The sequence below is a fragment of the Lepisosteus oculatus genome, chromosome 11, assembly GCF_040954835.1.
Source record: "Lepisosteus oculatus isolate fLepOcu1 chromosome 11, fLepOcu1.hap2, whole genome shotgun sequence".
Lineage (NCBI taxonomy): Eukaryota > Metazoa > Chordata > Actinopteri > Semionotiformes > Lepisosteidae > Lepisosteus > Lepisosteus oculatus.
This window is the reverse complement of record NC_090706.1, coordinates 22,296,675-22,320,824: the sequence shown is the minus strand read 5'-3', so window position 1 is coordinate 22,320,824 and position 24,150 is coordinate 22,296,675. Positions and strand designations below refer to the sequence as shown.

Here is a 24,150-nt window from a genome sequence, read left to right as displayed (position 1 = left end):
TGGGCCTCTGATACATTGTTTCCCATTCGATTGTCTTTTTGACTCTACTCTCTTTGTATCCTCCTTGCTTGATTTTGGATGCTTTCCCTTCTGTCATTAACTGCAAAATACTAACCTCCATACCAGCAACCTAATGCTAATGCCTAATGCTTGTAAGAGGAAATACTTCCCAATGTCACAATGATTTTAACAGCACAGCAGCTTCAAGAAAACTGCTGATAGCAACATTATTGTGTTTACTGATTTGACTAAAGCTTTTGACTCAGTGAAATGTCTTGCCCCCTGGCAAGTACTGTTAAAAATGATAACATGATGACATGTCAGTAGCTGTAGTTAGCAGCAAGGCTAAGACCATCCCTTTCAAAATAGAAATAGGGGTTAAACAGGGATGTATTGTGGCTCCAACCCTATTTGTTATTTTCATTGCAGCTATCCTCCACCTCACAGGCCCAAATCTACCACAAGGAGTATAAATCCTTTATAGGACTGATGGTGTGACTAAAAGTTTCCACAAACTCCGTCATGAAGCTGCAATTTATACACAGAGGCAGACCTACAATGCATCTTGGATGCCTTTACAAAGGTATAGAAGCTCCTTAGTCCTGAGGAGAAAGGAGGAGAAAGACCTACATCCTTTATCAACCTACACCTTGCAACACTCCACAGATACCCAGCATTCACATGGACAAGAGCACTCTTGGAAATGTGGATCACTCCTGCTACCTTGGCTGTATGCTCTCATCTAAAGCTGACATTGACATGGAGTTACACTGCAGGTTAAGCAGTGTGTTAAGGCTAGCCAAACGGCTGGTTAGCCATTGGTAGTTAACTGACCCTATGCAGTAGCTAGTGGTCTATTAGACTGGAAAAAGAATTAGCTAGGCAAACAATCCGAATCGATATTCAAGTAATTTAAATCAGAAAACAAACCGGGGACATCAGAAGCTGATGGACCAAATGAGACGAAGAGAGATAACGAAAAAAGGAGAGAAGTGGTTATGCAGTAGTGCATGGATGGTGTGGTGAGGTGCGGAATGGGGCATGTGGTAGGATAATAAAGCTCTGCGTGGATGCTTGCGGGAATCCATGCCTGTGGGAATATGTTGGCATTTGCACGTAGTCGTGACACAGTGTCTGTGTGGATTTTGCTAAGCTTAGGATAAGAGATCTTGAGGAAGGAGATATCAAATAAGAACAAAGCTCTTTGTCTAGCAAGCTGTGTTTCTTCCTACCTTTCTGCATGAGACAGAGACCTGGAAAATAGACAGTAGGCATGTGAAAGCACTAGAAGTGTACCATTAGAGATGCCTTTAGATGATTATAAGGATCAGTTGAGAAGGCAAGGACTCTAACACCAGCAACCTGGAGTAAGCAAACTTGTACAGCGTCACCACAATTATCATGAAAGCTCAACTGAACTGGATAGGCCCTATTATCCGTCTTCCAAAACAGATCATGTATTGCCAATGAAAGGAGTGTGCTCCTAGAGGACAAAAACATGTGTTTGAAGATCACATCAAAAATATATAATATTTTGGAATTAACATGTTCATGTTGTTTTGCATGGTGCATCCTAGAAAGAACAATGGATTTGTTCCTGCCTATTCAGTTTGTTTAAGGTATATACATTTGTTTTAGAAAGTGTGCTATCTATGCTAATGTCATCTGTCCCCACACAGAAAACAAAAGAAGCCTTTGTTAGAGGCTGTCCATGCCAGCCAAATCAACTCAAGAAAGATAATATACTGTATGTAAGCTCATATTATATACAATTGAACTAATAATATCTATCGCTCTTAGTCAGAAAATAACCTTCAGAAAGTCTCTGATGGATCTAAAAATATTTTAAACTTTTATTCCTGAGAAACAACTTTTTCCATTAGAAAGAAACAAAATACTGTGAATTCCTGGAAGAATACTTGGCGAGGCCTTTCGTAAACTTGAACAGGATTTGTTTAATCACTGTTACTTCCTGTTTCGCTGAGGTAGACAAAGTCACAGGGTCAAAAATAAGCTCTGTTTTTTTTTGCCTTGTTTTCACAATGGTTGACTTCCGTTTGTCAATTCAAGAATACGTCAGATGTAACATATGCAATTGAGATGAGAACACCTTTTACTGTTAAAAACTAACTATTAGTAATAACTTATAAGTTAATTACTAATGTTAAATTACACCACAGGTATTGTACGCTATAGTAAGTGTCTTTGGAGCCCTCATGCTGTATTATTTAGAAAAAAACGTTTATCATGGTTTACTGGTTTACTGTAAAGCTCAGCAAACACATACAGATGCAGCCATTCAAAGTGTGCGGTACAGACACGTAATTGGCTACGGCGTCGCGCATTGTGACGCACGATGACGCGTGGTACCGCGGTACGTGATTGGTTGACCGAAAGGGGCACTCGTGGTCCGTTGGTCTGTCGTAGAAAGATTTACAGTAAACATCTTTACTGTGCCCGTTTTAGTATTTAATATTCATATGGAGTTTTACCAATGAAGAGAAATCTTAGTTGCTGAGCATAAAAAGAATAGGAGCATACTGTAACGCGTGTGAAGGCCATAAACGATATTAATTTTGGAACATAAACATACAGTATATGGCTGGTCTTGGTACTTTAAAGAAAAAATACACACCAGTATTCCATTTCTCCCTAAACATTTTAAGCATCGAAGTCTTTAACTAAAGAGATACCAGAGTCAACAAGCATACTTTTAGAATTTGATTAAAAGGGAATATAATATGGAATCGCATATCTAAAGAAATTAATAATGATATAATTATATTCATGTACAGCAACACAAGAATAGTACACGCTGTACATTGACTGTTGATAATGTTTCTGTAGTGCTTTTTCAGCACTCTGCATGTGATCTTGCCGGTGGCTCTGTGGGTTCGGTTCCTGACTCCCATGTCATACGGTCTGTGATCGAATCCCACTGTGGAACCATGACTTTTCTTTAACAAACATTTTTTTGAAAAAATGAAACGTTTTCCTTGGTCAGAGATTAAATAAAACCTCACTTGCACCAAACAAATTTATATTTCTATCACAACATGATCGAATTTAAGTCATTTTAAATTAAAATTTTATTAAAAACGCGTTTGCGTTTGTCTGGGTATTTACTTTGTAATCTGTGGTTTACATCTACTGTATTGTTTTGAGATGCCACTTTTAAAAGTGATATGTAAAATAAAGTTTTTTTATTATTGTTATAGAGAAACATGATCAGATTTTCCCTGGTTCAGAAAAAAAGACGATTAAAATCTGTAATCTTTCCACTTGTATGTCATCAGAAAATACATGAAGTTTCTGCTTTGTGTAAGGATGATATCAAAAAGTAATCTAAGTGGTGAGATAGCTGTGCTCCCCAAAACGCTTTACAGGATAAAAACAATAACAGCAATAGTGGCTGGGCAAACAATTTTTTTAAAGAAATACAAAATGAGATATAATGATGTGTTCCGGCTAAGACATTAACGAGTACAACCCCCCTCTCCGCGGGAGTGCTGGCTGTGACGAATTAAACCAGTTTCACAGGTATTTTCAAAGTAGAAGGGGGCAAGATTTCCAGCTTAATTTTCGTGTTAAATAATTTTTTTAAATTAAAATTCATTCTATACAGCAATCGCATATTTGGGTACTGTTTCATAAAACTTTCATGCTTAAAATGTTTAGGGAGAAATTGAAGACTGATAATGGAATGGAATAGAATGAATGATAAGTGTCGCAGTTTAAATAATTTTCGTAGTTAGAAATAAAGGAGCTAAGAAAATGCAAAATTCTCAAGAGTAGAGGACAAAATGGTAGGTCAGAACAGAGGGTCTTGTATTGACTTTGAAAAAAGACAGAAAACTGGAATGTGAAGGAGGTAACATAGGCTCAGAGGGATTATAGGGTTCAGAGGTAAGGCAGTAGGACCTTCATGGACTGTTCCTTAACATGAGAAAGAAAGTTTCATAAAAGTGCATCATAGGAGTTTGCTTGTAGATATTTTTTTCTGATGAAAACCCTTTATCAGCAGGACAGCTGTGTAGTAAAACGTATGCAATCTGGAATATTTTGACTGTCATATTGTGATTATGATCCTGGTGTGCTCTTTTTGTGCTGTTTGTTTTGATGCTAGTGTGGGTGTCCTTTCAGTAATGTTGGGAATCTCTAAGCTATAGATTGTAAATGAAAACTGTATTTGTAGCTATATTTTCAAAGATTTTACATTATTGTATATCTTCATATTTCCAATATCAGCAAGCTGTTTTTGAGACAATGTTTTTATTTTCTATCATACATTCTATCTATTAAATAAGTATTTTCTATCATACATGAGTAGTGTTTTTATTATCATTTATTCACATGCACTGTAAATTGTTAGAATCCAGTTGTGGTAATTTGGTCCATTTATTACATTTGATATAAAAGGGGTTGTAGAGAAACAGTAATGAAACGGAAGCATGAGTGCACTTGTGGGCGTGGAGAAAGTGGTCCAGAAATACAGACTGAGGCAGCTGTAGAGAAGCTGGTGTCATCCCTGCTACCCTGCAGTACAGAAGGACATATAGCTGAATAGAGAAAAGCACTGAAAACAGTTCATCATGACCCACTCACTTGCTGTTACTCTTTGCCTCCTTTCAGGTAAGTACAGATCATTTTTTACATTTTACTTAATTTTCATGAGCTGTACTTTGACTCGTGCAAGTTTGAAAGCAGTTCACTAAAAACAGGTATAATCACAACCATCACAAAAGTAATAAAATGTTATACTGTATCTGGACTTGTTTGTCTGCTAGTAGGAAATTGGAATTTCTTGAGCAATTGTTTTTGTCAATGACACACTTTCAAGTGAATTTATGAAGCATCATGCATAACCAGCTGTTAATAAATAACATTGTTTTACACTAATCAGTGTGTGCATTGTGTCCTCTTTTTCTTTTCAAAGTTAACTATTAGTACAGCTCGCTTGAGTTTAAGAAATACACTTTAGCACATCTGAAAAGCTAACATTTAAAAAAGGATTAGACTTAAATGCCTGCTTTTTGGCTAATTAATCTTGAGCAGATTAAAATCTTTCTTAAAATGTATTATTTTTTCCAACATTATCAGGTTAAATAAAACTAGGGGTATGCAAACCAAATGATGTTAAAAAAACAATGATCATCTTTTATTCCTGCAGATTTCAAACCCAGGTTTCTTTGATAAGAACTTTGCAGAAAAATGACTCCTGAAAAACAAGTGTTTAATCCTGTAATTTTTAAATGAGAAGCTTAATTAAATAATAGATAATTGTTTACTAAATTATTGATTTATTTTGAATGCCAGTTTTACATCTTTATGACCTGCTTCCCAATACTCTGAAAAACACAACTAGAAAATCCCATAGCATGTGATTTTTATATTTTCAAGTATTTAAAAAGGTTAACTTTAGAATATCTGTTGTGATTTCTGTCACAAAGAGTTTCTCTCAAAAGAAAAAAGACTCAATTTGACACATTTCAATGAATAGATATTTTGACTCCCAATCATTTTTTCAGATCAAGTACAAACAATAGGTTAGTGATTTTTTAAAAAAGGGGGAGCTTTAAATTGTAGTCTTTGTTGCATTTTAATGCATCCCAGGAAAAAAATTAATAACAATAATATCTTCATAACATAATTTGAATCACATTAAGCAAGTTTAATAAAACTATAGAAAAATAGCATTAGATCATACTACAATATTAGATCATTTGTAGGCTAGTCAAGTTCACAAATGATACCAAAACAGAATGATTAGTAAGGTGCTACAGAAACCGCAAAATAAATTCAAAATAAACAGACTAGTTCAGAAATAAACACTTGTGACATTTCAGAAGTGCAGAATTTTAAATGCAGGTTAAAATAACATATAATTAAAAAAATAATATAATATTAAATAGAAAACAATGAAGTTGAACATGTACACATATTGAACAATTTGAACACATCATTTGCATCTTAAAGACAAAACAGGAAGCAATTAAAAAGCCAAACAATTTAAGACTATAAAGTTAAGATTAATTTAAATAAAAGCATGTCATGTTAACATTATATAATGTACTTTTAAGGTCTTGTCTCATTCTTAAAATATTATGCACACTTTTGGTCAACATTTTGGTCAACTTTGGTCAATGAGGCTGAAGTTGGCTTCTTATTTGCCAGCTTCTTATTTGCATTTTTCGTTCCCCCTTAAATGCTGCTGCTGTGATGTTATGTCGCCTTTCGCCTGCAGATGGCTCTGTACAGGCATTTTTAAATGTACTAATTCGGATGGATTACTGTACATATAATAATAATTATTAATAATTGGTTACAATTATATAGCGCTTTTCTGGACACTCCACTCAAAGCGCTTTACAGGCAATGGGGAATCCCCTCAACCACCACCAATGTGCAGCATCCACCTGGATGATGCGACGGCAGCCATAGTGCACCTGAACGCTCACCACACATCAGCTATCAATGGGGAGGAGAACAGAGTAATGTAGCCAATTCATAGAGGGAGATTATTAGGAGGCCATGATTGGTAAAAGCCAATGGGAAATTTGGCCAGGACGTCGGGGTTACACCCCTACTCTTTTCGAGAAAAGACCCTCAGTAAAGGGGGAATATGTAAGTAAATAGTGACAGTGACTTGTATTTTTGTATGAAACACATTTCAGTACATCGAAAACCAATTTTAAAAACTCACAATAACACAAACTAGCATGTTAGACAACAAGTAAATAAGACAAAGACAAAAAGTAAATTCACTGGCACTTTCTGCATGTTTACCACGACCTTGCCTTCTGATCATTAAAAGTCTCAAAATCTTGCATTTTAAAAGACATTTTAATACAGCAGATTTAAATGGGACATTTGGAACATGGCATATGAGAATATATTGTAATGCTCCTGGGGTTCGCAAATGGAAGTGGGGTTCTGAATGAAAAAACATATTTTTTCAGTGATTATTACACTTCGGTATGACATACCAGAATAAATAATCAAAAACTGTCCACAGGGGACATTAATAGTTGTGATTATATATTACCCACAGAATCTAGATCTTCTTGAGGACAGCTAGAAGACCAGAGTCAGATGAACAAAGATTGCAAGGTGGGGAGTAGACAGATAATAAGACAGATAGGTACCTGATAGGAAGCCAGTGCAAAGACTCAAAGACAGGTGTAATGTGATTGCTTGCTACCTGATCAGGATTCTCAGATTGCTCAGTGTGGATTTAATTACCCCAGGTAACAGGATGTGCATTTATTAATTCTAGAAAAAGCCTTTCTTGGTTTCTCTAGTTCCCTTTAAATAAAACTAAACCAGTGTGATGTTTCCACAATGCAGAGTGCTATATGACCTGTATTTATGTATGTTATTTGTGATTTAAACAAATTAATACAAGCAGTTAAGCAAGTTAACAGACTGAATGTTTACATAGATACTGAAATGAGGATTGTATTTTAGATTTTGTGCAGTTGCTAGCATTGAACAGTGTGTCGAATGCACATAAATTGAAGGAATAGGCAAACATACAGTAGCTGATGCTGAGCCAGAGCCAGCATCTTAAGATGTTTATATTTAGAGTCAATTTGTTTAAATAATGAACTAGTTATGGATACTGATGTGCAAAAGAGGTGGAAAGGCTGTTTCCTGAAGCCAGCACTATAAAATAATTTATTCTTTATCCAGATTGAAATAATATCAATCTGTATATGGACTATGTTACTGGCTACATCAGAAAATGCATTAAAGACGTGGTTCCCAGGATTACTGTTCGCACATATCCAAATCAGAAACCGTGGATAAATGGCAAGATACGCGCCAAACTTAAAGCTAGGACAGCTGCTTTCAATTCTGGCAATATGGATAGATACAAAAAATCCAGAAACGACCTCAGTAAAGCTATCAAAATAGCTAAATACAACTACAGGGTTAAATTAGAGTCATATTATCATGGCTGCAGCACACAGAACATGTAAAGTGATATACGCACCATTACAGACCACAAAACGCAACCCAGCTATATCGCACAACAGTCTGCCTCTCTTCCTGATGAACTAAATTCATTCTACTGTATGCTCGGTTTGAGGTCAGTAACACAGATCTAGCCAGGAGGATTCCAGAAATCCAAGACGGAAACCCACTGATCATATCTAGAGCTGATGTGTGTAAAGTTTTTAAAAAGACCAATCCACACAAGGCTCCTGGCCCTGATACTATCCCTGGCCGTGTTCTGAAGGCATGTGCAGATCAACTGGCAGATGACTTCTCCGACATATTCAATCTTTCTCTAGCTCAGTCTATAGTTCCTTCCAGCTTTAAGAAAACCACCATTGTCCCTGTTCCTAAGAAACACAGAGTCAGTTGTCTGAATGACTACCACCCCGTTGCACTCAAATCAGTTATCATGAAGTGCTTTGAGTAGTTGGTCAAAGCATACATCACCTCCTCACTGCCTGACACCCTAGACCCACTGCAATTTGCGTATCACCACAGCAGGTCAACAGCAGGTCAGATGATGCTATTGCCACTGCCCTCCGTACTGCCCTCTCACACCTGGATAAGAAAGGAACATTATGTGAGAATGCTGTTTATTGATTACAGATCAGCATTCAATACCATAGTGCCCTCAAAGCTTGTCATCAAGCTCCAGGACCTGGGACTGAATACCTCCCTTTGTTATTGGATCCTGGGCTTCTTGACGGAATGTCAGCAGGTGGTGAGTGTGGGCACCAACATATCCTCTACCCTGACTCTAAACACTGGAGCCCACCAAGGCTGTGTGCTTAGCCCTGTCCTCTACTCCTTATTTACCCATGATTGTGTCGCCAGGCATAACTCAAATTCCATCATTAAGTTTGCGGACGATACAACAGTCATTGGCCTGATCACAGATGGTGAAGAGTCTGCATACAGGGAAGAGGTTGAAACCCTAGCATGCCAGGAGAACAACCTCTCTCTGAACATCAGTAAGACTAAAGAGATGATTGTGGTATATACAGTACAGTAGGAAACTCAGGGAGGAGATCACATACCTATCTATATCAATGGGACTGCAGCAGAGAGGATCAGCAGTTTTAAGTTCCTGGGAGTTAACATCACAGAGGATTTAACCTGGACCCACCACCAACATCGTGGTCAAAACAGTATGGCAGAGCCTATTCTTTCTCTGTAGGCTAAAGATGTTTGGCATGCCAGAACATATCCAGGCCAGCTTCTACAGGTACACTATTGAGAGTATCCTGACTGGATGCATCACTCCCTGGTATGGGAACTGCTCTGCCCGGGATTGCAAAGTACTTTACTCATTACTGCCTGTGAGCCACCAAACATCCAGGATATCTACTTAGCTAAAAGTCTTAGGAAGTGCAGGTCCATTCTCAAGGACCCCAGTCATCCCAGTCACAAACTGTTTTCTCTCCTACCATCCAGTTAATGGTACCAAAGCTTTCAGTCAAAGTCAAACAGATTACGGAACAGCTTCAACCTCCAGACAATAAGACTGCTAAATAGCCAACCTGCAGCTCCTTTAGCAAATCACCCATAATGGCCACATGGAAATACAGTTTTCACTGTATTCTGCATACTGCACTACTTGGACATGATATTTCACATACACCCTGGACACATAGCAGCTCTATTTATATTGAGTTTTGTCTGAGTTTATTTTATTCAATTTCTATTACATTATTAGCTATTATTATGTAACCTTATTTTGTAACCTTAATTTTGTGATTTTTACCCCCAGGTGAGCTCGTAGAAAAGAGATTTCATTGCCAGCAACTACTGCTGCATGCTCTATTGTTGTGCATTTGATAAATAAACTTTGATATATTATTTGATTGATTGAAGTGGAGCCTCAACATTTGCAGAGTCCTTGCACCTCCAGGGTACCCAGCACTAGGTGCTTTTTAGACCACTGTCAATACTTTATGCTAAAGTGTCCTTGAAACTACAAGTAGGCATTGTACATCTCCAGTATCAGGCACTCCCAAGATGCAGTACAGCTCTTGGCAGTCTCATGGGGAGTCTCACAGGGCCACCAGTCCCTTTACTGCCCTAACGCAAGTATCCAACTCAATCTTCTCTCAGACATGCCCCTATTCCCATCAACTCAGCACCAGGGCCAATTCTGGGTTTCGTTTGCAATGATCCAGACTAACACTATGTACAGAACAGAACATTTGCCTTTTACTATCAACAGAAGACCTAGGCCCAAATAAACAAGAAAACACTAAGGGCAGTTCTGATCTTCTAAGCATCCTGTGGGGCTCTTGTTTGAAGGCTCCTACACTGCAGTTCTAGTAGGAGGTAGAGTCTTGGAAGACATACGGTTCTGTCACTGGTTTGATTCTATCTCTTTTTCATCTGTTCTTCTTGGATCACAGACATCGGTATAGATATTGGACCACAAGGTGTCCTTGTGCCAAATATCATACTGGGGAGAGGTGAAAACTACAGTACAGTATGTATCACAGATGTCAGAGCATTGGATACTCTTGGAGAGGTTTTAATTGGGTTAATCATAACATTCTATTGACAAGCTTAATTTATGTTATTTTAAATATGTTAAAAGAGTTAACTTTCTGACATTATGGGTTTCCTTAAGAATGGTACATCCTTGTTAAACAGACTTACACTGTATATAATAATCTCATTAATTATTTACACACCAATTATAGTAAAGCTCTAACTGTAATGTACAGTATATATAATTAAAATCAAACAAAAACAATTACAATTAAATATGGTAATATAGTATATATGGTATTTATGGTATATAATATGGAAAAAATACTGCCACATTTCATTGGGGACTGCTAAGGGTGTGAAAAAAGTCAGTGATTTTTTTGCTTTATAAAAATCAGCCTTTGTAGTTAGCATAAACTTAATAGGTTCTCCCACTTCATGTAAGACAAAAAAAGCCAATAGCAATATGGTGATATCTGGAAGAGAGTCATTAAAGTTTCAGCATATTCAGCAGAAGCCCACAGGTAAATATATAACTGATTTTTGTGTATAATTATATCCGCAGTGGCTATTGTACACTTGGAAAGAACAATAACAATGTATTGGTTGTTTTTCAGATGAATGTGAATGTTCTTGAAAATACCAGTTACAGTATTAAATGTAACATTTTATTTAACTGACAGCTCTGTGTGTTGTGAAGTCAGAAAAGAAGCTCACGGTAACTGGAGATGAGGATGGATCTGTCAGCATCAGCTGCACATATTCAGAGGGATATGAGAAAAATGCAAAGTACTTCTGTAAGGAGGAAAAAAAACTGCTGGGTACCAAGTGTGTTGATCTCATTAAAACAGAAGAGCACAACACACGGGTTACTAATGAGAGAGTCTCTCTGTATGATGACACTTCAGCAAGAATCTTCACTGTGACCATCAAAAGACTCTCACTGGATGATGCTGGGAAATACTTCTGTGGAGTGAAAAGAAGTATTGTCCGTGATATATACACTGAGGTGGACCTTCAGGTTAAAGAAGGTATGTGACAAAATAGACCAAGTCCTGACATGCTGGATGCTAGAACGTAGACATGTACAAGTAATTTACAAATAAGGCATTTATAAATAAATTTAATAAAAGTTTAAATTTAGATTGATTTAAACTGTGATGTTAAATATTATTTTACTTTCCAATAACATCTGATTGGAAAGTGTTACATTAATTAAACTAATTAAATTTAAAATAATTGAATTACAGTTTAATTGGAAATCTATTAAATTCTTTGCTGAAGATGGCAGTTTATGTAGAGGTGTTTGCACCAAAATAGGGTCAATGGATGGTACTAACATCAGCAAGAATATTGTATTGTCCCGTATGAGAAATTTGCTTTGCAGAGAGGTAGATGACATAACACAATACACAGTACATTTAACACATTAAGACACATTAAAAAATAAGAGACATACAGGTATGATGAAAAATACTTTTTCTTGGATTCAACAGCATACTAGTGCCAAAAAACAAATTTACTCTGTCTGCCACAAAATATCAAAGAAATATATTTTGTTGTTTTCAGAACAAAGTTATCAATATCATAAATCAGTTTCTCTCACTGGAAAAAGATGTCCAGTTTTTCTAATCTTTACCCCTTTATCAAGTGTAATGAGTGTTTTGCTGTCTTTGGGTATTATGCAATTTTCACTCAAACTCGTTTTCACTTTGCCGTAGCTTCATCTTTGCTGGATCTTTGTGCTTCATTTGACACCGTTATTCATACAATCCTCCTCTAAACACTATATGCCTGCAGCTCTTAATAATTGGAGTGACTCCTGCCTTTCTGTTTAGATAAAGATCATAGTGATCATAGCAGTCTAAATGTTCAGCCTCCGGGTTATTTTGAAAAAACAATCACTAAAATAATCCTTATCACTATGATACATTGGTTTGGAAATTCTGGTTCAGAGGGAAGAGTGCTTCCTACTGGTCCACTGACACATTTTCCATCCCAGTACTGAGCAGGGCCATCTTTCCTTAGATTCTGAGATCTGAGACCAGACTATTAAGATGGTGATTGCTATCACATAGAATTTAATTTTTATGGTGCATTAAATTGTATTAATGGGCAGGAAATGCATTTTTAAATCTATTTTATCACTGAACCAGGTACTGTGCACATGATTTCCCTATTTATATATTCTTAAAACAACTCTAATACATTTAGATAACATTGTCAGCATTTTCAGTAAAGATACAGCTTTTAGCGGAAATAATGTCAGTAAGAAACATGCTGACTATGACATTACCCATCAAAACACAGCACATCCGAAGGGAATGAGCTGCATTATAAAAGCTGTGTAGTAATTGCAGTATCATACACTGGGATAAAAAAGTAAATGTGACAAATGTATTAATTTTTGTTACACATATTACCATGGGTAGTTGATTAGTGTATGTAAATAAGTTCTACAGTTAGATATCTGGGGGTTTTCTGACAGAAAATAATATTGTTTTTCAGCATTACAAATTATAGTAAGTAAAAAATCATTAAAAGTCATAATTGTGATTAGGATTGTTTGCATGTTCTGAAGTAGTATTTTTGCTGTATAAAGTAGTTAATATGTCTATGCTCTAAATTTTCTTTAATTGACAGTTCTGGGTTCTGTGAAGTCAGCAGAAAAGCTCAGCGTGATTGCGGATGAAGGTGGACCTGTCAGCATCAGCTGCATATATTCTCAGGGATATGAGACAAATGCTAAGTATTTCTGCAAAGAGGAAAAAAAAGTGCTGAGTACCACGTGTGTTGATCTAATTAAAACTGATCAGCACAACACCCGGTATACTGATGGAAGATTCTCTCTGTTTGACAACACTTCGGCAAGAGTCTTCACTGTTACTATCATGGGAGTGACACTGGAGGATGCTGGGAAATACTTCTGTGGAGTGAAAAGAATTATTATCAGTGATAAATACACTGAGGTGGACCTACATGTCAAACAAGGTATGTACTGTAACTAGAAATGATAAAGTCTTGAAATAGGTTAGTAAAGTGACAGGATAAGACAGGATATTTTGAAGACTGCAGCTGAAGTTGATGAATACCTGTGGGTGTTCAAGATTTAGGTACAAGTAGCTAATGACACCATTTCCGTAATTTGGGACATTTTGTACACTGTTTTGAGGCCACTAACAATATGCTTGTAAGGTGTCAGCACTGAGAAGTGATTTGAGCTTTTGACTAGTAAGTAGAATATTGTGGACTTAAATCATGGGTAGGATTTTTGCATTTTGGAGCAATGTAATTCCATTATTTCCCTAAAATTAAATAGCTTTATGTATAAATGGATACAAACAGTAGTTGTCTTGATATGTATAAGTGTCAGACAAATTAATTTTGAAAACATTAGTAGAATAATGATGACTGAATTGGTTTGTAACAGTATTACTATATTCTGTAGAAAATAAAAAAAATATATTATTGTCATATATATGGCTAGATGCCCCAAGAACAGGGACCATTGCAGTTTTATTAATTTTTATACTCATAAGAAACATACAGATCCCAGATGCAACCACTCAGAATGCATAGTAATACTTGAGGTTCTGCAGCACAGTGCATTGTACTTCGTGTGTGGTTTACCAGCCAAAGCAAATTGGTAGCGGGCACTTCGTTAGATATTTTTGAAGCGATTGTTTCATTTAATTTTTTCCCCTACTGTACTGCTTTAAATCCACTTAATATGGAATATGGAAATGTTGTTAGCTGAAAATAAAAATAACAGGTGTATAACATCTCTGAATGTCATAAAATGAATTAATAATATTGTAGGGGTTTCTACAATTACAATTTATAAATTGTAGCAGTAAACCACGAGTTGGTTATTAGAAAATCAATCATCAGGAACAATCAGCAACACACACACACAGATTCAATACACGAGATACATTTATTAATACATAAATTGTGCATATAAAACATATAACAGTCTGCCTGGATACAGATAGCAGATAGCAGATTTTATCATGTGGGTTACCAAAATACAAGGGATATATGATGACAAACAAGGAATGTGCATTCAGCTATACTGTTTCGTTAATCAGACTCATGAATATGAATTCTACATTAGATACTCATAAGTAAATGCGTTACTCATATGAATTAAATTGATATAATCCCATGCTGAGAAACAATTAAATTCTCAGTCGGCAATATAGATTATTGGGTTTGCTTATCCAAACATGGTGTCACGCCTGACATCCCTCCCTAGAAGGCGCTCCACTACTCCTGTTATTGTTCCTGTGATTAAGCTCCCCAGGTTTACCTTCTTAGGTATATTATTTAAATCCAACTCAGGGGGAGGAGAATAGGATAGTTTGGTCAGAACAGATGTATCTCCATGGTGGGCCAACACAGGGACACACAATGGAATATGTGTACAGCAGCACCAGTAGCCATGGTTGCAGCAGGTTATGATATAAGGTGTGAGTAGGCTAGGCTGAAGTAATAGGTTTTCAGTCTGGATTTGAATACCGAGATTGACTCGGCATCCCAAACATGGGGTGGGAGACTGTTCCATAAGCTAGAGGCCCTGTAGCTCAAGGCTTTTTTTTATTAATGCGTGAAATATGAAAAAGACCTCCATGTTTTTATCTAAGCGGGCGACTTGATTGTCTACATTAATAAGTTCAATTGGATAGACAGGAGCCTGACCTCTGAGAGCCTTGTAAGGAAGTAGAAGGATTTTGAAGTCCGCCCTGTACCTGACAGGAAGCCAATGAACAGAGCTAAGTACAGGTGTTATATGGTTGTACTTTCTGCTCCTAGTAACAATTCTAGCTGCTGCATTTGGAATTTGCTGTAAGGTGTTGAAAGAGTGAAGGGGTGCTGCCTGATAGAAGGGATTGCAGTAGTCTAACCTGCTGTATACAAGAGAATTTATTGGTTTCTCTGTGTCTTGAGTGGAGAGAAACTGCCTTAGTTTTGCATATTTCTTAACTGTAGGAAGCATGTTTTTGATATTTTTTTAACATGAGAGTTAAACGAGAGACTTGTGTCTAATATGACGCTTAGGTTATGTGTTGAGTATTTGAGGCAAATTTTTAAATCGGAGTTAAGTGCTGAAGTTATAGTAGTCCTATCAGTATTGTTGCCTCCAAACAACAGGACCTCAGTTTTATCAGAGTTAAGTAACAAAAAGTTTTAACACAACCAAGTCTTTACTTCATTAATGCAAGTAACTAAAGTAATCATAGATGAGTTGTTGTTAGGTGTAAACAAAATGTCTATTTGATTGTCGTCAGCATATGAATGAAAGTTAATATTATGTTTTTGTATTATCCTACCTAGCAGCAGCATGTAGAGAGAGAACAATATTGGTCCCAGCACTGACCCTTGTGGTACTCCAAATTGAACTGGTGACATTAAAGAAGCAGTACAATTATTAGATATATGAACATAATGAAAACGATTAGTTAAATATGAAGTAAAGTATTAGTACTTTAGGACGGTTCCACATAAGCCAACCTCAAATTCAAGCCTGTGTAACAAAACAGAGTGGTCAGCCGTGTCAAAAGCAGCACTAAGATCTTGAAGCACAAGCACTGTTGCATTCCCTGCTGTCAGGGAACCAATCGGTGGAATAGGAGGATCCTTTTGCGTAATTGTGAATTTAGCAGAATGCGGAGTAGCACAGGGACAATCCAAAAGATGTAATCCAGGGGCTTGGTCAATTAGGGAGGCAATGAGTCCGGTAACCAGGGAAATCTAAAAGACAATTCAAAAATGAAATCCAAAAGGCGTGGTCAAAAGGCAGGAGCAAATTTTGGTACCAGGAGATCAGTCAGAAGGCTTAGAAACACGCACAAGAGAATTCTACAGAAGGCTTATCAATAGTGAGCATGGGATTGGTGTGTGAGGGAACTTTAAATACTGAAGGGAAAGGGACGAGGTTGGATAATTGGTCTGGGAGTGAGAGTTTGTGGAATCTGGTCCATGTGGGAATGTAATGGGTTCAATTAGGAATGGGATTGTGAACCAGTGGGTTTGGGAATGTAACGGCATTTGTGAGGGACAGTGTGGGGCGCGACACCTGCGTCATTGGCTAACAGAATATAATTTACGACTGTTGTTAATGCAGTTTCTGTGCTGTGGCCGGGGCGGAAACCAGACTGGAATATCTCAAGTATATTATTTGAGTCCAGATACGATTGAACTATTCTCTCAAGAATTTTAGATAGAAATTGGATATTTGAGACAGGCCTGTAGTTGTTAAATACTTGTGGATTATAAAATTTTAAAAAAGGAAATAAATGAATGAGGGTATTAATCCATCCATCCATGACAACACTGGCAGTCATGTGATTGTCTCTAAGGGTGCACGAGAATGGCTGGAGAAACACAGTTCTGAGCGCTGCAGTGTCTTTTAACTAGTACAAAGATGGGCGATGATTAGTTGAGAGTTTGGCAGGCATTTGAGACCCACATGCCCCGCAGGTTCCTGATTGGTTTGCCAAGGTGAGGGATGAGTATCAATGACCTATAACCCTAAAAACATAAACCAGTTGAGCTTAAAGTTTACTAGACAATGAGGCATCAAAATGGTTGCATTTATCATGAGTAATGGACACATCTCCATCCTGGGATGGTTCCATATCAGTAAGAAAACACTTTAAATCAGAAATCACATGAATAGCTTCTCTGTGGCTGCACCACAGAGATGAGGAAGAGAGATGGGAGCCTCATTTAGGTATGCACAGCAACACTTAATATTATTCCACCTTCTTCATAAACAGTTTTTGTATCAAATGATTTAACTCAGCACACCTACCATGGTTAATTTAGAAGTTTTGATGTACTTGCTCTAACTAGATAAAGTTTATATACTTTACAAAATTCTATTATTTTTTAACCCTTTCTATGAATAATTCTGTCATTACTGCTGTAAACAATATGGAATTAAGTAAATACAAATTGTGGTAGCTTAAAATAAAAATAAAAAGTATAATAATGTATCTGAATGTCATTAATGCTATTAATTTATGAATAAAAAAATAATATACATTAGTAGAAGGTAGCAGTAGCTTAAAAAAATAAGGTACACAATAATATTCCTCCTACTTCATAAACATTTTCTTCATCAACGTCTTTTAATCGTTCATTTCTTGTGGTTATTTTGAGAGTATTGATGTGCTCATTTAATTACATATGTTGGAATGGAAAATGAAACACAAATCAGAATGACGCATTGGCATCTCAGTGGTAGAATTCTGCACTATCACGCGATAGGGTTTGATACCGGTCAAAATCCAAGTAATCATTTTAATAATAATAGCTTTTCTAATAATAAAATAATATATAAACTACATTTACTGTTAATTTTATGCACAAAAAACGTTTCAAATATTAAAATAATATAATTAATAAAGTAATAACATGAATGAACCTCAAGAACAACAGTCTCCTGGATGCTCGGAAAAAGCAAGGGAATTTAAAGACAGCCCTAAACAAAAATCACAATTTCTGTTTTTTATGTGTATATATAGTATTTTATTTTTAATACAAAATTAAAGCCACTATGTATATTTTCAAATTCTTTAATGATAAAATTTTAAATCTAAATTTTAGTTTTTTATACTTTTGGCCTTTTTTAAGAAAGGCTTTTCTTTTCACCCCCTTTCTTCATTACACATTCCCTATAGACACCTATGCTGCTTTAGTTTAATAATTCCAATTCCCATAAAACCCTAAGGGTGTCTTCCTGTCAGCATCTAAGTCTCCTGGTAATTAATGCACCTTAGCATAAGGCAAATTACAGAATGTAACACAAAACAATCTAATACTATATTGACGTTTTTATTCATTTTATATATCACAGTACGTAAAATATTCACTTACATTTATAACCTATTAAACCTATGGTGGATATTGAGTTCTGGGGACATGGGCTTCAGCCTCATCCCCCACCCCTCAGACAGAATGAGAAAGCGATTTGGAGGCATTAACTATCCAGTCATTTCAAAAGGTGCATTTGAAAGATAATACATGGGTTTTAGGCTGCACAAATCCCGGTGCCACAAGATAAAAATAAAAAAGACTCCTAATTAGGACATAGGAGTAACTATTTTGATTAAAAATTGTAACAGATTTTGTCAAGAATCATTCTTAACTTTTGAAGTATTTTCTGTCACATTAAAATATTTTTCTTAAAAATTACTTTAGTTTTTAAAAAAATCACGTGGCTATAAATATATTCAATTTAACATAAATAGTGGTTGCATAATTATAGCATTCATAATATAATAATATATTAATACAGCAATGGAACAAGTAATAGGTTTATTCCATGCTGAAAAAAAGGAAGAAAGAAAACACAACTTTTCAGCCGTGGAACCTTCTTCAGGTGTGAATGTCAAGGAGTGATGCCACAACACGAAAAATAAGACATAATGCAGAATTCTTAACAATACTGTATGTAACAAATTAGGAGAGACCAAATGAGAGATTGCTTCTGTAAAGCATCAACTTCTGCTACAGGGTGTTATGGAAAATTCACAAACCAGATTAGAGTCTTCAAATGATTCAGAGCTGCCATGATCCAATTAAGGTAACCCTACAATGGTAAGGTCATTATGTCACACTAGTGCTTGACTGCATTTCGCCAGCAGCCATATCACCCTGCAACTCACAAATGGCAATCCACTGAAGCTAAGCAGGTGTGAGCCTGGTCAGTACCTGGATGAGAGACCTCCTGGGAAAAACTAAGGTTGCTGCTGGAAGAGGTGTTAGTGAGGCCAGCAGTGGGTGCTCACCCTGCGGTCCAGGTGGCCCCTAATGCCCCAGTATAGCAACGGGGACACCATACTTTTATACTATTATTTACACTATACTGTAAATAAGCGCCGTCCTTCGGATGAGACGTAAAACCGAGGTCCTGACTCTCTGCGGTCATTAAAGATCCCAGGGTGTTTCTCTAAAAGAGAAGGGGTGTAAATCATTTATGAAAGAAAACACTTTTAATGTGGTAATAAAATGCACGTTAAAATAACTCCGCCTGCCTTTGGAGTGAGGGGGGGAGAAAAACAAAGTAATGTAGCCAATTCATAGAGGGGGATTATTAGGAGGCATGGGAAATTTGGCCCAAAAAACGTTAAAATAATATGTTCACTTGTTGCCTCTTGTGTACACTCATATTAGATGTTGCTATTCAATTGCAATTAACAATATAGATTCATAAGGGTCAGGGACAAGCAATGCTGTCAAAGTTAATATGAGATTTATTTTTATTGTAATAAAAACAAAACTGTAATTCTCATAAATTATAAGTAAAATTATGTTTCTTAGTCTGAATTATAATTCTTATAAGAAACATACAAGTGTACAAAGATTACATTTCTTGTTTTCTCACACACTTAAACAACAAAGTCAAGACAGACTTCACTCATTAGAGGGGAAGGGGGTGGGGCATGCAGTTTGTATGTTGTATGTGTAGACAGCAGACTGGAGGAAGTAGGAAATTCTTCTCTTCCTAATCTTCTAATCCAGAAGTATTGTAGTATATTGCAGTATATCTTATTGTTGAAGACCTGATTTTTGCATTAAGCGCTTAAAAGAGTTCATGAGGAACTAATCTTGCATATATCCGCTTGCCTATCTATATAAATCTCACATCCAGGTCTTCCTTCTCGCAATCCTTGGCTTACCTGCAAAGGAACAAGTAATAGAGAAGAGAAGAAAGAAAACATAACACTTCTTCAGGTTTGAGCAGGCTCCACGGCCGAAACATTGTGTTTTCTTTCTTCTCTTTTCAGCATGGAATAAACCTATTACACAATAATTTACAGTCAAATTAACAGATTCTAAATATAAAATACACAATTTATTGACATAATACCAAAACATGTATAAAGAACAACAAACTTAAAATAATATATTTATTAGTGAAATAATCTGCTGTGATAAAACAAGAAGTTCACTTAGGGCTTAAAAGTAGAAGAGTTGATAACTTCAGTGTTAACAAATATAGATTTAACGTGTAGGTTTTATCAGTCTCATATAATTTCATCACATTAATATTATCAGATACAAGTAAATATACATGTACTGTTGTGAACTATCAAACCCATGTTAAGAATAACAGTTTAGTTCTTGAGAATCAGAATGTGAAAAAAAACTTTTATACTCAAAGATCAGTTGGCCAAATGTCATTGAAGAGTTTAAACTTCCCAGAGCTGGCTGTGTTGGTCTATGGTCCAATTTGGTAGCTACTTTTTTGTGCAGGGAGTGTCCCATAGAGAAGAGAGTAGAAAAAAGAGCATTGCCTAGCTCTGCAGAGGACAGCTTTGCCTAAAGTAAGCGCCTTCATGAACTTTGGTCTTTAAAAACCTGTATGTAGTTTTATTCTTGGGTCCAACTGCAAGGTAGATGGGTTGAAGAAATCAGTTTGTCCCAGCTATAGCTTGATACTGAATATGCTTGAATATTCAGGATGTCAGCACAAAGAAAGAGCCCAACTGTCTTATTTCGTTGATCGGGTGAAAATAACAATGGGTTCATGAACACAAGATTTCTTAATTTTTAGAAAAAATAGTATGGGGAGAATTCTGTACTTTTCTGACTCATTCTCGGCCTAGTGACTTGGAGAAAAGTTTAAGTCCAAGACTACCAAGTGATGGTGAAGTGATCACCAAATGGTAGATTTAAGGTGCAAAATCAAAGATGTGGACTAGTCCACCTATATATACCCTACAAGTTCCTTATTGTTGGATTGTGCTTGGATTTGGGGAAAAACAGACTAAAGAATCACTGAAGCCCATCGGCACATCTGTATATGTCCTTAGATTGTTTAGAAGACAATGTCCTGGCCTGTGGACATCTTGGGAAAACTGTTCTTTGCTGCATTCCTCTGCTTTTATACATGAGTCCCATGTTGCTTGGTCAAGGCACAGAAAGATTATTAAGAATCTTTAGTAATGCTTAATTCTAAGTGAAAATATATGCCTAAATAAATCAAACACCATTGCAGCAACTCCCTAGCTCACTCCCTGCAATAGTGGGGTGGAGAGGGGGGATTTGGCAGCATTCTCCTCATGGCTGGGCTGCCATTTCCTCATTACGTTAGTCTCGCCGAAAATACATTACATATTTTGTCCCATTATTACATTTATTTACATTATTACATTAATAATAATAACTTACACTTATATATAACTTTTCTGGACATTCCACTCAAAACACTTTACAGGTAATGGAGACTCCCCTCCACCACCACTACCAATGTGCAGCATCCACCTGGATGATGCAACAGCAGCCATAGTGTGCCAGTACGCTCACCACACATTAGCTATCAGTGGGGAGGAGAGTGATGAAGCCAATTCATAGATGGAGATTATGAGGAGGCCATGATTGATAAAGGCCCATGGGAAATTTGGCCAGGATTCCAGGTTGACGCCCCACTCTTTTCAAGAAACACCCTGGGATTTTTAATGACCACAGAGAGTCAGGACATTGGTTTAACGTTTCATCTGAAGGACGGCACCTTTTTAGTGTCCCATCATTATAATGGGGCATTGGGACCCAACAGACCAAAGGGTTAGCCTCCACTACTGTCTCCACTAACATCACTTTCAGCAGCCGCCTTAACTTTCCCAGGAGGTCTCCCATCCAGGTGCTGGCCAGGCTCACACATCCTTAGCTTCAGTGGGTTGCCAATTGTGAGCTCCAGGGTGATATGGTTGCTGGCTACATTTTACCCTTTTCATATTAGATTTCTTTGAATATTCATATCTTTGAATCAAATAGAAGCATTGCATCCTTTGCCTCACATAATAAACTATCATTGGTTCTTTTTAGAAGTAGAGCTAAGTGATTGTATTGGAAAGTTGGTTTATATCACTTTTATACTTTTTGCTTGCGGGCAGTTGTGTGGCCATTTTTTCATAACCTGGCATGTGTTTGTTTAACAGCTCTGGGTTCTGTGAAGTCGGCAGAGAAGCTCACAGTGACAGGAAAACAAGGTGGAACTGTTAGCATCAGCTGCATATACTCTAAGGGATATGAAACAAACAAGAAGTATTTCTGCAAAGAGGAAAATAAACTTTTTACTACCAAGTGTGTTGATCTCATCAAAACTGAAGAGCACAAGGCTCGTGTTACAGAGGGGAGATTCTCTCTGTATGATGACACTTCCGCAAGAGTCTTCACTGTGACTATCACAGGACTAACTCTGGAGGACGCTGGGAAATACTACTGTGGAGTGAAAAGAATTATTGTACGTGATGAATACAGTGAGGTGGACCTTCAGGTTAAAGAAGGTATGTGATTAAATTGCTAAAGTCTTGAATGTAAGTAAAATTTTAAAAATCTAAATAATTTTTACACATTATCATATTTTCCAACATTTATATTGACTTAGTTTTCCAGCTTTATTGGATTTCACATAATCACTTAGCAAGAGAGATTTTTGTGCATCTTACAAGGCACACCATCCAGAAAGGTTCAATTTCAATTAATTGTACTTAGAAATAATGAGATGCCCCAGAGTGAGTAACAAAATCATATTAAAAAGATATTGTGGGTACATGGACAGACACACAGACGTATGGTAAGTAAGGCTGTAAGCTCTTCCCTGAGCTGCTAAGTAACTTATTCACTGCATAAGTATCCACTATGCAGCTGTGGTTTACCAACTTCAAAACATTAGCCTCTCCCAGGGACTCTTTATGAACAAAAATCAGTCTTTAAGACTTTTTAAGCCAACTTTAGTCTCTCCCTGGGGTTTCATAACCCTAACCCTAAACCACTCCAAAGCTCTTCTTTTGACTTATCACAAACCTATGACAATTCAAATGCTCATTGTTTCTTTGTCAACAGATTGAGATTTCCAGTGTTCCTGGTCAGTCCTTCTCCTCTCTCTAGTAGTTTTGCATGAATTCAGCTGTGCCCTCTATGACAGATGACAGATATCTCTCACTTACTGACTGACTCAAGAAGCATCTACTTCCTGACTCTTAAATACTCACCTGGTTAATTGTCTTCCCCCAAATGGTCAGGCGACTGAGGGCAGCAGCAGCTCATACAAGAACCGGAAGATCTTATGTGGTGCATACAGTAGGTTTTAATGATTAAACATTATTTCAGGACATTTCAGACTTCTTCAGTATTTAAAAAAATAGCCATAATAATATCCTTTTTATATTTAAGCCTTGCAAACAACATAAATGCATATGTACTTTGTCAGTACTTTACTCGAACAACCTAATTTAAAATCAGTTCAACCTAGTCTAAATCTATATTTCTGCCATAGACAATCCTTGAGTGTGGCTTGGGAACATCATACATTAATTACTCCAGGTACAAACTTTCAAGGTCACCAGGGAAATGTCTGGTCAGAGTCCTTACTAAATTCTCAACCAAACTAAGACTGGGATAAATTAAAGGGTAAAAAGTTTCACAATAATTGATGACTATTACAAAGATCACCACTATTGAAAGACATAGTCACATGAAAAAAAAAATGATAATGACATTCCATGTACACGTAGATTTACCTTTCTTATGCACACACTAGAACTCTTGTCTTTCGGGTGGAGATATAAAGTGAACTTGCACAGTGAGCCCTGAATTTTTTTTTCAAGACTTCCTGCTTTTCTCTTAAGGCCTTCATTACTACATCAGTTTAGCTCTTAGCTC

General features: G+C 36.7%; 1 protein-coding gene across 2 annotated transcripts in view; it reads left to right on the top strand.

The window, feature by feature from the left end:
• Nucleotides 1-4,500: 4,500 nt before the first annotated feature.
• The window catches only part of LOC102687760 (polymeric immunoglobulin receptor-like), a 38,659-nt gene continuing 19,009 nt past the window's right edge, over nt 4,501-24,150 (top strand). For both annotated transcript variants that reach the window (XM_015349536.2, XM_015349535.2), the window contains exons 1-4: nt 4,501-4,632; nt 11,157-11,504; nt 13,117-13,464; nt 22,425-22,772. In XM_015349536.2, the coding sequence (XP_015205022.1) occupies nt 4,593-4,632; nt 11,157-11,504; nt 13,117-13,464; nt 22,425-22,772 (1,084 nt within the window). In that variant the 5' untranslated portion in view covers nt 4,501-4,592. The remainder of the gene's footprint in view (nt 4,633-11,156; nt 11,505-13,116; nt 13,465-22,424; nt 22,773-24,150) is intronic.